The sequence below is a fragment of the Colletotrichum spaethianum genome, assembly GCF_022836535.1.
Source record: "Colletotrichum spaethianum MAFF 239500 DNA, contig14, whole genome shotgun sequence".
In the NCBI taxonomy this organism is placed as follows: Eukaryota; Fungi; Ascomycota; class Sordariomycetes; order Glomerellales; family Glomerellaceae; genus Colletotrichum; species Colletotrichum spaethianum.
In genome coordinates this window covers 974,893-990,341 of record NW_026054784.1, presented here as the reverse complement: position 1 = coordinate 990,341, position 15,449 = coordinate 974,893, and the positions used below count along the sequence as shown (strand labels likewise).

Genomic DNA, 15,449 nt, shown 5'->3' with positions numbered 1-15,449 from the left:
TGTGTTAGTCGCTAGGACTCAACCTGAGAACACGGCTAATGCCGTTTATGGGCGCATGGCTTTGCACCGCAGGAGCCGGCGTTGAGCATTTGGCTAAGTTGTCCGACCAGTTATTAATACTATCTTAGTCGTTGACAAAAAGATATACAGCTTTTTGCATGACCTTACCAATCGCCTGCTAAACAGAGAGAGTCAGTGCCACTTCTCGCACAATTTTCGAAGCATATAAGGTGAACACTGCTCGGCCAGGTTACGTTCATCAGCCATACAGTGGATAGTTACACCCAGCAAAGCAACTGAAGCATTTCACAAGGTCTTGTTCTTCATTTGACTGAGGGTATCATGAGGGCCCGACGGGCAAACTATTCGCCTGCCTTTCGTAGGCACTCGGAATGACCGTGTTTCCCACGAACACACAACACCTAGACACCGGAACCCGTGCCATGCCACTGGCTCAGGGTGACAAACCCGAAGCATCGCGGCGTGATCACGTAACGGCCAACGAGTCACACAGGTGACATCCCCTCATACAGGTGTGAACGATGAAGTGCCATTGGTTTTTTTGTGTTTCCATTCCCTATGGACGTTGCCGAAAACGTGATGCCTTTCCATGCTAGAAATCCTTTTCGTTCCTCACGTAAACACCCCATGCAAAAGAAGAACCGCCAACCCCCCCAAAAGACACTCTAAATCGTCGTCTCGTAAGGGAGAGGGGTGACCGTCTCGGGCTTGTTCTCCTTGAAGTCGACGGTGCGGGCCTCGCGGGGCATGGCGGGGAGACGCTTAAGCTGGAGGGGCTTGCCCTCGGCCTGGGCCTTCTTCTTCAGGGCAGCGTTCTCCTTGACGCGGCGCAGGAAGTCGTCTCTCGAACGGGAAGGCGAGATGTGCTCGATGCGGATGTTGATACGCTTCTCGATGTAGCGGTGCTTCACCTTCTTGTAGATGATGATGCCGACGGCGGACTTGGTGACGTTGTAGATGACACCGGTCTTGCCGTGGTAGACCTTGTGAGGCATACTGTAATTGCGACATGTCAGCCATCTGTGTGCGCGCACGCCGAAGACCAAGAAAAATTCCTTCCACGATTTCCATGTCGCATGTCGATTGTTTCAAGGGTCGGGATTTCGCTTACCCCTTCTGGACGGCACCGTTGGCCTTGATGTCGACAATGTCGCCAACCCGGTACTCGCGGAGGTACGTGGAGAGCTTGATCATACCCTTCTCACGGAAGTTTCTGCTGAACGCATACTGCAACGCCAAAACCGTCAGCAATCCGGCCGCAATGCAACATCTCGAGACAGGGCAATACGTACGCGCGTTCCCGCGCGAAGACCCGCTGGGTGACCCATTTTGCCGGTGTGGTTGTCGTGGAGGGCGGAATTTGGTGATGGTGTTGTCGGGTCTTGAAAAGATCACGAAGTTCCAGGCAAGCAAAGGCGAAAAATCCGGCCCAGGAGAGTGTGTGCTTCTTGCTGACTCAGATGCCGATTTTTTGCATTCGTCTGGTCGGTGGGAAAGGGCACTGCACGTGACACCGTAGGCGAATGTGGGAAGGTACCCACTAAATGACCCACTAGCCAGCCCTCGCTCCCTCCCCACAGGCCAATTTTGACAGTGGTTGTGTTTGAACTTGGGAAATTTCGAAAGAATCTCTCGATCTTCTTTTTTGCTCTTCGTCAACCAACAAATCCCGAAGGATATCGACGAGTCGGCAAGATGGCGCCGTAAGTAACAACCGATCGCAAGCCTCATGTGCACATCGCATTTGGATCGCAGAATGCTAACCGCTGGCGCAACAGTCTCACCTACTCCAAGACCTCCAAGGTCCCCCGTCGCCCCTTCGAGGCCGCCCGTCTGTCAGTATTCTCCGGCCACTGAACTAGAGCTTGCTCTGTTTATGTCGTGAATCCAACAACTGACTTCGATACGATGATAGGGACTCCGAGTTGAAGCTCGTTGGCGAGTACGGTCTCCGCAACAAGCGTGAGGTCTGGCGTGTCCAGCTTACCCTCTCCAAGATCCGTCGTGCTGCCCGGTATGTCGAACCCTGCATGCGCCGCCTGTGAGCCATTGGTCTTGCTAACATCCGCCGCAGTCAGCTCTTGACCCTTGACGAGAAGGACCCCAAGCGTCTCTTCGAGGGCAATGCCCTCATTCGCCGTCTCGTGCGCGTCGGTGTCCTCGACGAGTCCCGCATGAAGCTCGATTACGTCCTTGCCCTCAAGGTCGAGGATTTCCTTGAGCGCCGCCTCCAGACCTGCGTCTACAAGCTTGGCCTTGCCAAGTCTATCCACCACGCCCGTGTCCTCATCCGCCAGAGACACATCCGCGTCGGCAAGCAGATCGTCAACGTTCCTTCTTTCATCGTCCGTCTCGACTCCCAGAAGCACATCGACTTCGCCCTTACCTCGCCCTTCGGTGGTGGCCGCCCCGGCCGTGTCCGCAGAAAGAAGGCCAAGGCCGCTGAGAAGGCCGACGGTGGTGAGGATGAGGAGGATGAGGAGTAAATGCATCGCCATTTATGCTAAGAATTGGTCACACAAAAAACTCTGGGAAGAGTGGCTGGAATTCATAACCAACCACGGGAATCGGGGTGTTCATAGTCACGGCGTTCACCAGAGGCAAAATGGAATGATTGCATCAAATACGGATACCACGAATGAATGTTATAAAAGTCTTTGCTTGTCGTTCAGGGCACACAAACCAAGAGAAATTCTTGCATGCGAGCACGCGAACTTGACAGGGAAAATGGGTATCATGTTTGTCGAATGCAAGTAACCTAAGTAGTCTACCTCAAACCAATTCATCCTTGCCCAGGAACTTTGCCATTGGATCGTCTGCCGCTGTGCGTTTTCTTCGGTACTCCTCCATCTCTTCCTCGGTGACTCCTCCCATCATCTCTTCCGCCGTGCGCTTGTTCGCAGGCTTCTTTGCTGGGGGCTCTTCGTCCGCCTTCTCGTCCTTGGTGGCAGCAGGCGTTTCCTCCTGTTGTTGAGCCAAGATGGCACCAGTCCTTTGTCTTTCGGACGCTTCCCAGGCCTGCTTGCCCTCCTCGCCCGTGCAGTAGCTGTTCTTCACAACGGAATGACAGCACTCGTAGCCCCATTGAAAGTTGGACCACCAACTGCCCCAGACGGACGTGTGGTTATGGATGTACACATCCTCGGGGTACTTCGACTTGGCGATAACCTTAGGCGCGCCCTTGATGAGACCGCTTTCGTCGTACTCGACGTACTTCTCGGACTCGGTGATGAGGTTCTTCATCTCGTCGGGCATTGTGTACTGCGAGTTGTCGCCGTACATCTCCTTGAGCTTCTTCTCCCGCTCGGCTCGCTTCTTTTCCGCCTCTTCCTTTTCCTTCTTCCGGTAGAATTCTCCCGCTGTAGGGTTCGCCTGCAAATGCTTTGTAGTGTCGCCACTCTTCTCCTGGGCTTCCCAGGCGTATCGTTGTGCCTTCTCAAACTCACTCGCGTCACCCGAGCCCCGCATGAAGCCCTCTTCCGCGAAAAGGTTCGCCGCTTTGTCTGCGGTTGCACCACCGTCGACCAAAGATCTTGTCTTCGGATCGTACTTGGCTGATTCGAGGTCAAGGTTGACCAGGTACTTGGCGGTGTCTTCTCGTATTCTGAGCTGACGGGTGGCTGTACTTTGATGCTTGCTCATGTCGTTCTCCTCGGCATACTTGTCTCCATCATCCTGCTCCTCTTCAGTTCCGTCCTTGGCTAGCGCCTTCTTCCTCAGCTGTTCCATCTGATTGAACTCCTCGACGACGTTGCGATATTCTTTTGGATCGTATCCATTCCAACGGTCCCGCTTGGCATCCCAGCCAAGCTTGACGTCCTGTAAGACCTCATCCGCCTGAATGTCCTTGCCAGTCCACTTTGCGCCTTTCGCTCGCGGTCGGCTTAGGCAGTCCTTGGCCTTGTGCGTCATGGCGCCGCAATTCTCGCATGCCCCTTTTCGATATTTCGTGGCTGCGGGGCCGGACTTTCTGCCGCGATCGTACCATTGCGACTGCTCATCCTTCTTCTTCTGCAGACGTTGATGTTCGAGGTAGTCCGTTTGATCATCGCCTTCCTCGCCTGCATAGAAAGGACGTTTACTGATGAAAGAAGGAATGTATATGTTCTCTTCCTTGGAGGCAGCGGACGCCTTTGGATCAGGCTTTCGAGGTGGTGGTGGTGGCATTTTGACGATTCGTTACTTTCGCGTTCTTTGAGAATTGTTGATATGTGAAAGTCGAGTGGGCGCATCTCGGTGGTTTTGGCCTCGGGGCGCTGAGCGCAAACCATGTATTATGTAATCACTCTAGCACCCGAAGGCTTCCTAGCCAGATGAAACCACGGATGTTTCCATGGTTATGCTTGTAAGCTTTGTTATCTTTTACCCATGATCTATCAATCATCTGCTCTATCTCTCTCGTTTTATAGCGTTTAAAGAGACACTCAAAACTTTTGGTGGAATGATCGGGCAACTGGTTCGAGTTGGCGCCTGTGCTCTTGCTTTTGGTGTAGGTAGCCAAGAAGTCCAACATGTCAGCGCCTTGCAGCCTTCGTTCACACTAGCCGCAAGCAAAAGCCTCTTATCTTATTAATCCACAATTTTACCACGTGACTGCGCGGATCCTGGGCGTTGACATGGGAGCCTGCACGCGTGTGGTTCTCGTAACAACACGACCTTGTCGCGTCGCTGCACCCGCTTCTAAGTGGCACAAACGGTCTCAACATGCGCCGAATCGATTCCTATTCTTATTTATCATGACGCTGTCCTCAAATACCACCACGTTGTCCTCCATTAGACTCCCTGGGCTTCATCATGAACCTATTCCGGGTGAGACTGAACTGCATCGATCATTACCAAGCGACTCCAACGCATTATGATCCACAGCTGAGAAAGGATGTCGGCCCTGCACAAGCGAAGAAAGGCCCGAAAGTCCCGGTTGTGAGAGTGTTTGGTTCGACAGAGACTGGTCAAAAAGTCTGCGCTCACATTCACGGCGCTTTCCCTTATCTCTATGTTGAGTACCATGGCAGCTTGGAGCCTGAAGAGGGTAAGCACGGACATCTCGTTAACAGCCAAGCTTTACTGACCAAAGCAAGTCGGAGCATACATCTATCGGCTTCATTTGTCTATTGACCACGCCCTGGCTGTTAGCTACAGGCGTGATCAGTATGGAGAAAACGCCAAGTTTGTCGCTCGCATAACCCTCGTCAAGGGAATCCCATTCTATGGCTTTCACGTGGGATACCGATTCTTCCTCAAGATTTACATGTTCAACCCTATTGTCATGACAAGGCTAGCCGACCTTCTACAACAGGGAGTTATCTTGAAGAAGAAATTTCAGCCTTATGAAGCCCATCTTCAGTACCTGTTGCAGTTCATGACTGACTACAATTTGTACGGTTGTGGTTACCTGGATGCGTCTGATGTTTATTTTCGAGGCCCCATTCCGTCTTTCGAAGAAGTTGGCAACTCCCAACATATGTGGCATGACCGAACAATTCCCCGAGGCCGGGTTCTCGATGATCTGAGTCTGCCTAGGGTCAGTCATTGCTCTGTTGAAGTTGACATATGCGTCCAGAACATCAAAAATCGACACTTGGTCAAAGAGCGTCGGCTTCATCATGATTTTGTTGAGCGTGTCAAGCCGCTTCCAGCAGATGTGAAGCTGGTCTACAGCATGGCGGGACTTTGGAAGGACGAGACTCGCCGTCGGAAACTGAAAATGCCCAACGCCGATCCCGGCAGTAGCCCATTTCCAGCGGAAGTCTTGGTTTCCATGTCTGCGAATGCGCGTGACTCGCAACCGCAAGGGTGGATTCACGAAGAAGAGTACAAAGAGGAAGTCGCCAAGCTCATCGATTCGGAAAAAGACCCTAAAGATCAATCAGAGCCAAAGTTTGAGACATTCGTCAAGCAAGCGCCACTGGAGTCCACAGTCAAGACAGCACTTCAATCTGTCGAGGACTTGTACCCCGCAAACCTTCTGCCAGCCCTTGGGTTGCCCTCTAACCATGAACAAAAGACCAACAATCCGGCGAGCAGCATAGAGGTTGACGAGCAGGGTGTTCTCGATCTAGGCGCCGACGACTTTGATCCATATCCTGCCGATTCTGATGAAGAGGCCCTTATTCAAAGGGAAGAATCGAAGTCGAAAAAGGATGGCCAAAAAAGGGATGCTGCCGATCCTACGAAGCGGCGGGTTGACAAACGAGGAGATCTACCCGCAAATGGGGAGCCCACGAAACTTACCGAAGAGAAACGTTTACTAGTCGAGAATACCGTCAACAGGCTAGAAGTCGACTTCCCGATCCCTCAATACGAGGGTGTTTGTGCCAGCAGGCTGAAAACCAACCGGCCACCACTGATGCCAGTCTGGGATGATCTTCTTAATACAGCCGAAGAGGAAGGGCTCGTGTCCAAATCAAAAGGAGACACGAGCTCAAGTCGCCCACGAACGGCATCAGCGAAACGAAGCCCATCACCAGACGCAACGGTGCCTTCAGCGAAACGCATCAGGAGCGAGACTTCAAAGCCACCTGTGCCCCAAGTCCCGATCAAAAGTATCTTGAATACTGGGCCCGTTTCCAAGAAGCACCAAGTCACAATGTTGCCGCCCAATTCCCAGGAACCCCCATGGCTTTCACAGAATGCGGGATCAAAGCCCATAACAAATCAGAAGCTGGCTTTTCCAGTGGTCAAAAGCCAGGAAGATCCAAGTACCAAGCTTCGACTAAGCCAAATGAGTCAGCCTCGAGCCTCGCAACAAGCCGACAAAGATTCACAAAAGCAAGTTTCCTTCGACTTAGCTCCCAAAGACACAAGCAACAACCCCAAGACACCAGTTTCGACCAAGAAAGTCCAAATAGCAACACCGTCGACAGAATCGATTGGAACGGAGACGATGGTGAAGCGCATCCAGACAGCTATTGGAGAGTTTTCATCCAAACGCCAGTTTGTGGTTGGATCACTACCTCCTGCTCCGAAAGAACTTATATCCACAATGAAAGACCTTCAAATTCCGGATGTAGTTTACCAAGACGCCTATTATAGCGAAGAGAAGGATGTCCCTGCTCGAACCCGAGAGTATGCTGGGCGAGAGTTTCGCCTCGAGAGCAACACCTTGCCATTTCTGGCTGACTTTGACCCAACTGGCACATCCGCAGCAAGCATGGGCATTAAGCAAGATGCGCCAATCGACAAGGCTAAAACAGATTTGCTGTATGATAATCAGGGAAAAGCATGCTCATACCGGAGCTGGGAAATAGCAAAGCCACCGCCAACCTTCAAAGAGGTTCAGAATTGGTGGAACGAGAAGCATCCCGTGCAGCGAAAACGCAATAATGCTACTGCCAAGGTCATGGGCACTCCTCGAGCAACAAGACGTTACCTTTCCCAGATTGATGGGCCAACTCCAAAGAATAAGCATGGCTTCAAATACTCGCCGAAGAAGAAGTCGACCGGTGTCAAGCACGAGGCACAGTACATGAGCACCATGGCCCTAGAGGTTCATGTTAACGCGCGAGGCAAGTTTGTGCCCAACCCTGACGAGGATGAAGTTCAGTGTATATTCTGGTCCATCAAAGCAGATGGCACTGTCAGCAACAGTCAGGAAGCAGCGGGAGGAATCCTTGCTGGGGTTGTTGTCTTGTCGCCAGATGGGACTCTTGCTGCGAGGATGCGCCGATACGTACCCGCAGAGGTCATTGAAGAGTCTTCCGAGCTTGACCTCATGGTCCGAATGGTGGAGATCGTTAGGGCACATGACCCAGACATCCTAACAGGATATGAGGTCCATGGCAGCTCATGGGGCTATCTCATTGAAAGAGCCCGCGTGAAGTACGATTACGATCTCTGCGATGAGTTCTCGCGCATGAAAAGCAATTCTCACGGGCGAATCGGCAAGGAAAACGACCGATGGGGCTTCAACACGACCTCGACCATTCGTGTAACCGGCAGACACATGATCAATATCTGGCGGTCCATGCGAGGAGAGCTGAATCTGCTCCAGTATACCATGGAGAACGTCGTATGGCATGTTCTCCACCGTCGCATACCACACTACTCCTGGAAGACCTTGACGGAGTGGTACAACAGCAACAGGCAACGAGATCTTGATAAGCTGTTACGCTACTACCTTACCCGAACAAAGACCGATATTCAGATACTTGAGTCAAATGAGCTCATTCCCAGAACCAGTGAGCAGGCAAGACTATTGGGCGTAGACTTCTTTTCCGTCTTCTCGCGTGGCTCTCAGTTCAAGGTTGAATCCATCATGTTCAGGATTGCCAAACCCGAAAACTTCATGCTTGTCTCTCCCAGCAGGAAGCAGGTTGGAGGCCAGAATGCACTCGAGTGTCTTCCGCTTGTCATGGAGCCTCAAAGCGACTTTTACAACAGCCCACTGTTAGTGCTCGACTTTCAGAGTTTATACCCCAGCGTTATGATCGCTTACAACCTTTGCTACTCGACATTTCTTGGCAGGATTGTCAACTGGCGGGGGATGAACAAGATGGGTTTTACCGAGTACCAGAGGCATAAACGTCTTCTTGAGCTTCTGAAGGACCACATTAACATCACACCCAACGGAATGATGTACGTGAGGCCCGAGATTCGCAAGTCCCTCCTTGCCAAGATGCTCGGCGAGATCCTGGAGACCCGAGTGATGGTCAAGAGCGGGATGAAGCAAGACAAGGACGACAAGACGCTCCAACAGCTACTCAATAACAGACAGCTGGCGTTGAAGCTTCTTGCGAATGTTACCTATGGTTACACTTCGGCGTCTTTCTCTGGTCGCATGCCATGCTCAGAGATCGCAGACAGCATCGTTCAAACGGGCCGAGAGACATTGGAACGAGCCATTGCATACATCCATTCGCAGGAGCGGTGGGGCGCCGAGGTGGTTTATGGTGACACAGACAGTCTGTTTGTCTATCTCAAGGGCCGCACCAAGGACCAAGCCTTTGACATTGGCAATGAAATCGCGAAGGCCATCACGGACATGAACCCAAGGCCGATCAAACTGAAGTTTGAAAAGGTATACCATCCTTGCGTCCTTCTGGCTAAGAAGCGGTATGTTGGCTACAAATACGAGAGCAGAGATCAGGTCAAGCCTGACTTCGATGCCAAAGGCATTGAGACTGTCAGACGGGATGGGACTCCAGCCGAGCAGAAGATCGAAGAGAAGGCCCTCAAGATCCTCTTCGAAACGGCGAACCTCAGCGAAGTCAAGTCATATTTTCAGAGGCAGTGCGAGAAGATCATGCGAGGGTCCGTTTCAGTGCAGGACTTTTGCTATGCGAGGGAGGTCAAGCTTGGTACGTACAGCGACAAGGGGCCGCCGCCGCCGGGAGCGCTTATCAGCACGAAAAAGATGCTCGAGGATGCGCGGGCAGAGCCGCAGTATGGAGAACGGGTGCCCTACGTTGTGATTACGGGAGCCCCCGGGGCGCGACTGATAGATCGCTGCGTGGCACCGGAAGATCTCCTCAACGATTCGCACTCCCAGCTGGACGCCGAGTACTATATCTCCAAGAACCTGATCCCGCCGCTGGAGAGAATTTTCAACCTTGTGGGCGCCAACGTGCGGCAATGGTACGACGAGATGCCCAAGGTCCAGCGCATCCGCCGGGTCGACCAGACGCTCGGTCCCGGGCTCAACAAGAAGACACTAGAGTCATACCTGAAGTCGGCCTCATGCATCTCTTGCAACGTCAAGATGCAGGTCGAAGGCGTAATGTGCTCCAAGTGCCAGCAGGATGCGCCGTCGTCGCTGTACCACCTCCAGGTGCGGTTGAACCAAGAGGAGAGGAAGTACATGGACGTGCTTAAGATCTGCCGGAGCTGTTCGGCGATGCCTGCGGCGGACGAAGTGCCCTGCGATAGCAAAGACTGTCCGGTGTTTTACTCGCGGGTCAAGCAGAGCGCGCGACTCAAGATGGAGAAGAGCGCCTTGGAGCCTGTCATTAAAGAGTTGGTTGCAAAGGCGGGAAGAGCCGCATTGGAGTGGTGAAGTGCCGTGTTCCTTCGTTATTATGTTTTTTTTAAAGTTGTTTTTACATGTGGTTGTTAGCATTGAGTTTGTGTATACTACATACGGCGTATTGGCGGTATACCGGACAACTCAGGAAACGATCGTCACGGGGTTGGTGGATAGAGCGCTACGGCCTCTCGTTGTTATCGATTGCAATCAGTGTAAGAAGATTATGATGTCACGACCTCAGTGGGCCAATCTTTTGAGTAGATGGGATTGGCTCTTGGGCTTCGGGGACAGCAGAAAAGAATACATAAATGGGGATTGGATGAGCGCATCTCCGTCCGATTTTAGTTGTGAGCGCTATCAGATGCACTAGAGACTTGCGTTAAGTTTTACTGCCAACTCGATGACATCGTGAGGAGATTGGGGAAAATACATAGTAGATACTGGCAGACATGCGTAAGGAGATGCGATCCAAGCTCTCAGTGACCTCACACACCTGTGGCCAGGGGTCCCCGTCTCATTTGGTGCTTGCGGGGTAGAAAGGCAAATACAGGGATGTTCATTACCGACTCGACCGGATGTTGCGCCAAGGGCGGCGGCCGGTTCAGTGCCAGACTGAGTGCGAGGGAACAGCGGTCTGCGGGTCACTCGGCACCTTTTGGAGACTTTGGAGTGCTCATCCCCCCACACGAGCAACAGACACAAACATACCTCTCTGTACATCATAAATACACCGTCAGACCTGAGAACGCCCCCCCCCTAACGCCACTCCATAGTTCAGCTTTACAGTGTTCCAAAAAGCTTACCTCTTTGCTCAGCTGGTACCTCTGTACCGCAGCTGCTCGCCCTGGACTAGTTCCTCGTGGGGCTGCCGGTTGCTCCAAGTCTCTCTCGCCTCTTTGGTCTCGCCTGTTGCGGACAGCTGTCATAAGGCTCAACCGCCCGCACATGACGGGGTGCGAGCGACCCATTGGACGCCGCAGACTTGCAAAGTGACTTTTTGGGTTCCCTTGGCTGATCCATTCTCATTTCACCCATTCTCGATCCAGATTCGGGCCAAGATTCCGTCCCGCACATTTCCTATCCGCCTCGCGAAAGTGTAACAAAGGTAGCTAAGGCACCGTTGTCTTCTTTCTGATCTTGAAACAAGAGCTTCTCTCTCTGTCTCTTGCCCGCTCCCCACCGCAACGCAACCCGAACAATACGACCCTCGCCCCCTCCCATCTTTCCCACCCAGCAACGACTAAGCGCCGATGATCCCGCCCAATCCCTTCGTCTTCCTGCTACCCATTCGCTAGCAGCACTGCACCAGTGCCGTGCGAGACTGAGATAGTGAGGAAAGGAGAACGAACGAGCCCTGGTAAAGCGCCATGGGGGGCTGGACGGGTTTCCTCTTCACCTACCTCCTAGGAGGCTTGACCTTCCTACCCTTGGTCGTCTTCGTCGTCCTCGCCCACGCCTACCTGACCCTCCCCTACCGACAGGATGCCGACACGACCCGCAATGTTGTCGCCGACGACGGCTCGAACTCCATCGTCCAGCCCGGCGACGACCTCACGGCCTTCGAGACGGTGAAAGCTGTGGCCAAGGATGAAGCGACGACCAATACGACGGCGAAGCGCTCCGCCCAGGAGAACGATGTCGCGGCGGGGTACTTTGCCGTCTGCAGAGAGTACACGCCCATGGGGATCAACGCGAAGCCTATCGAGCGGACCACCCCGACCGGGTCCACTACCGTCGCCGCGCCGAGCCAGAGCGTCTATCAGACCATGTACAGGAGTATCTTTGAGCGCAAGCCAGTTCCAGGGCCCCTGGACAACAGGAACGGGCTGAGCCAGCGTCCCAAGAACGCCGGCAACGTATTCTACGTCGTGCTGAGGTATGTGCGCTCTGCTTGCTTTGAATATTCCCGTTATACTGACTGATACGCCTACAGGCACGGCCACTTGATGCTCTTTGACGACGACGAACAACTCGAGGTCCGGCACGTAGTCTCGCTGCTGCACCACGACATCAGCATATACTCTGGCGGCGACGTCACGCCCGAAGGCGAGTTGTACATCAAGAGGAATGCGCTATGTCTGTCACGGAGGGCTGACGGTCCCGAGGTCGGCCCTGACAGCCAGCTCTCCAAGCCGTTTTACCTCTTCTCGGAGAACTGCTCGGCCAAGGAGGACTTTTACTTTGCCATGCTCCGTAACCAGGAGCAAACGTTCGGCGCCGAGAGAAAAGCTCCGAAGCCGAAGCAGTTCGAGGTTAAGAACATCATTTCGCTCGTCCAGAAGCTGCACTCGTCAGAGGAGCATCTGTCCACCAGGTGGTTGAATGCCATGGTCGGCCGAGTATTCCTGGGGATCTACAAGACGACGGACCTGGAGCACTTTATTCGCGAGAAGCTCACCAAGAAGATTGCCCGTGTCAAGCGGCCGTCATTTCTTACCAACATTGCTATTCGCGGGATCGACACCGGCGAGTCTGCACCTATCATTACGAACCCACGTCATAGGGACCTGAACGTGGAAGGAGAGTGCGTGATGGAGGCCGATATTCGATACACGGGCAACTTTCGCATCGAAGTTGCTGCTACAGCTCGTATCGACCTTGGAGCGCGCTTCAAGGTTCGCGAAGTCGATCTCGTGCTTGCAGTTGTCATTAAGAAGCTCGAGGGGCACATGCTGTTCAAGATCAAACCCCCGCCGAGCAACAGAGTATGGCTCTCTTTCCAGAGCATGCCAAAGATGGAGATGACGATCGAACCGATTGTCAGCGCTCGACAGATCACATACACCATTATTCTGCGACAGATTGAAAACAGAATCAAGGAGGTCATTGCCGAGACACTGGTCCAGCCGTTCTGGGACGACATGCCGTTCTTCAACACGGAGCACAAGAAGTGGCGGGGCGGCATTTGGGAGGACGACGATGCGGTTGTTGGCTCGCCGAGTGTGGAGACCAATGTTGCAGGTGATGGCGATGTGGAAGGTGTCGACCGTTTAGATGTGACGGGAGACCTGCCAAGTGACATGAGACCGTTCGAGAAGAGCCACAGCATGCCCATCGTCGAGAATTCGTCACCCACCGGCTTGTTCGGCAGGAAGATCCAGGGCAAGGGGCCCAGCAGTAACCTGAACGGCTCTTCTACGAGCGTCGACGCTATGGGCTCTCCTACGTCAGCGACGTCAGCGACATTTATCCCTAAGCCGTTCAGGTCGCCGTCACTCTCGAGTCCTGCGAACCCCGTGGTCGGCACCGATGTGGCCCACGCGGATGTGTTCAAACCCTCGTCGTCACCGCCTGACCATGCTTCGAGCATGATGGCGGCACTTTCAGCGAGGTCGACACCGGCGACGACTCCCTCCGAGGCACCATCCAGGCCCGCACCCGTCGGCAAGGCCTCGAGCCAATCTTCCACGTCTTCCCGCGAGGCCACGGACAACGAGAACGAGACGGATCGCACGCCAGTAGCCAAGGAGCGACGAAGCACGGCCTCCTCGGCCGAGTCGATGCGCATCAACGAGTCTACTGACCCGAGCTCGCCAACCTCGTCTTCAAGGGCCTCTGTCAAGAGTGCTACGGGCTCCGTCTCAAAGGGTCTTTTCCGACGGGAGAACACGGGGAGCACGAACTCGACCAACTCGGCAAACGGCGAGACGAAACGCACCACTCTCTCAGCCGTTGCGAATGCCGCGGTCACTGCCAGGCAATGGGGCTGGAACGCGATCCAGAAACACAAGGACGCCAAGAACGGCAATGGCACGGAACAGACCCCCCCTCCGCTGGACCTGAACCAACCCATGGGAAGAGGCCGACCCTTGCCGCCCCCGGGTACACCACTCCCGCCTCCCGAGCGGGGCTCCAAGGTCACGACGATCCCCGTGCCGAAGCGGAAACCCATCCCCCCGCCGAACCTCCCCGAGCGCCCGCAGTCAAACGTGTCGTCGGAGAGCAAACCCGAGCGCAGGCCCGTGCCGCCCCCACCCTTACCGTCGCGGCGTCACATTGACACGCACAAGAACACGGACGAAGGCGGCGGAGAGAGCTTGTTAGTCGTCGAGGCGCCGCTCGACTCGGAGCCCTCGACCCCGATGGACGAGAACATGCCCCCGCCCGCGTACGTCCAGCCGTGGGCCGAGGACGGGTCCGAAGACGAGGAGGTCGCGGGCGCGTCGCAGGCACGAACCTACAGACACGGAGAGGACAACAGCCGCGAGGAGAAGGAGGAGAGCAGGACGCCCCCGCCTCTCCCGCAACGCCGCGGCAGGCTCGAGGAGGAAGAACAGCCCATCGAGGCCGTCCCTGCGAGCGTGGCGGACGACGACGAGGATTACTCTGCGTGGATCGACGACGCCCAGGACGACTTGGTCGGGGGCGGCAGGGGAAGCGTCGAGGTCAAGTAATGCTACTTTTTGTCGCGTTTCATCAATTGGAGTCGGGAACGGATAGGGTAAGACTTGGGACGGGACGGGTTAGGCCGGGGGTTTGGAGTTCAACATTTAGGATACCAATACACAGTCACACCAATTGATACTACATATATATATATATATATATACATATACCAACCACCCTCAAAGTTCTTCTCTCCTGTCCAGCGTCTTTGACCGTGTCCTCGGCGCTCTCGGCCCAGGTCCAGGCCGTTGGCCACGCAGCCGTCGGCATCTCAGCACCGGTCTATTTCGCGGCGCCCGCCGGCCGCCGTCGGGGAAACGTCAAACGGGACCGACACGTACCGTCCCCGATACCGCCGGCTCGCTCGCTCGGTCTCGGGGCGGACACACGCAACCGAATCTCCAGGCAAGGGGGGGCGGCGGAGGGAACATCCGTGACGCCTTGGGTATGTCGAGAGGGATGATCCCGGCCCCGCGCTCGCCGGGGCTACTTCGCCGGCAGCGAGAGGAACAAGCAGAACCCCAGCCTCCGAGGATGGGTACGTTGTTGACTTGCAGAACGAGGGAACAAACCAAAAAAAAAACGGGGGGGGGGGGGGGGGGAGGCGGCACCTTTTTTCCCTTCCCCTTTGGAAGCTCGGTATAGGCAATGATGGCAGGAGAGTGCTCACATTAGCCACAAGTCACACACGACGGGACACGCAAAAAAAGTTCAGGGCAGAAGCAACTATGCATTACGTCTACAAGAGTCCCAACTCCCAAGGTAATCCCATAAACCTTCCAGATTCAGCCCCTAATGTCCATAGGAGAGAGGAGAAGAGTCGAGGGCCGTATGCCCTGATAGTACGAACATAGAAAAAAGTAGTAAAAGTAAGAGAGAGAGTACATAAAAAAAAAGCGGTTGTGGTTGTTTTTGTTGTGGGCTGTGCTTTGCCCCTTCCGTAGAGCAGGGCAAGAGAGCCGAAACGAAAGACGAGCTTGACTCCAATTGCATCTGGTAGTACATCGCCATGTTTTCTTCCCCAGGCCCCCTTTCTCTGTTCCCCATAATTTTCGCCGTGGCCATGCTGCAAAGCTGGGAA

The 15,449-nt window shown here is 54.3% G+C and overlaps 5 protein-coding genes across 5 annotated transcripts; 3 read left to right on the top strand and 2 right to left on the bottom strand.

Moving 5' to 3' along the window:
* Positions 1 to 686: 686 nt before the first annotated feature.
* Positions 687 to 1,349, bottom strand: ColSpa_06224 (60S ribosomal protein L21-A; the record flags this gene model as incomplete). Its single annotated transcript, XM_049272436.1, has 3 exons — positions 687 to 1,017; positions 1,133 to 1,248; positions 1,314 to 1,349. The coding sequence occupies 3 exons, from the start codon at positions 1,347 to 1,349 to the stop codon at positions 687 to 689; spliced, it is 483 nt and encodes a 160-aa protein (XP_049128393.1).
* Positions 1,350 to 1,716: 367 nt separating this feature from the next.
* On the top strand, positions 1,717 to 2,507 carry ColSpa_06223 (40S ribosomal protein S9; the record flags this gene model as incomplete). The annotated part of the gene is made up of 4 exons (XM_049272435.1): positions 1,717 to 1,724; positions 1,800 to 1,856; positions 1,937 to 2,035; positions 2,096 to 2,507. The coding sequence occupies 4 exons, from the start codon at positions 1,717 to 1,719 to the stop codon at positions 2,505 to 2,507; spliced, it is 576 nt and encodes a 191-aa protein (XP_049128392.1).
* Positions 2,508 to 2,793: 286 nt separating this feature from the next.
* ColSpa_06222 (pre-mRNA-splicing factor SLU7) lies at positions 2,794 to 4,188 on the bottom strand (the record flags this gene model as incomplete). Its single annotated transcript, XM_049272434.1, has 1 exon — positions 2,794 to 4,188. The coding sequence occupies one exon, from the start codon at positions 4,186 to 4,188 to the stop codon at positions 2,794 to 2,796; it is 1,395 nt and encodes a 464-aa protein (XP_049128391.1).
* A 627-nt stretch (positions 4,189 to 4,815) lies between these two features.
* On the top strand, positions 4,816 to 10,012 carry ColSpa_06221 (DNA polymerase zeta catalytic subunit; the record flags this gene model as incomplete). The annotated part of the gene is made up of 2 exons (XM_049272433.1): positions 4,816 to 5,050; positions 5,100 to 10,012. 2 exons carry the CDS (start codon positions 4,816 to 4,818, stop codon positions 10,010 to 10,012), a joined length of 5,148 nt encoding a protein of 1,715 aa, XP_049128390.1.
* Positions 10,013 to 11,349: 1,337 nt separating this feature from the next.
* On the top strand, positions 11,350 to 14,376 carry ColSpa_06220 (putative phosphatase; the record flags this gene model as incomplete). The annotated part of the gene is made up of 2 exons (XM_049272432.1): positions 11,350 to 11,858; positions 11,916 to 14,376. 2 exons carry the CDS (start codon positions 11,350 to 11,352, stop codon positions 14,374 to 14,376), a joined length of 2,970 nt encoding a protein of 989 aa, XP_049128389.1.
* Between the last annotated feature and the right edge of the window lie 1,073 nt (positions 14,377 to 15,449).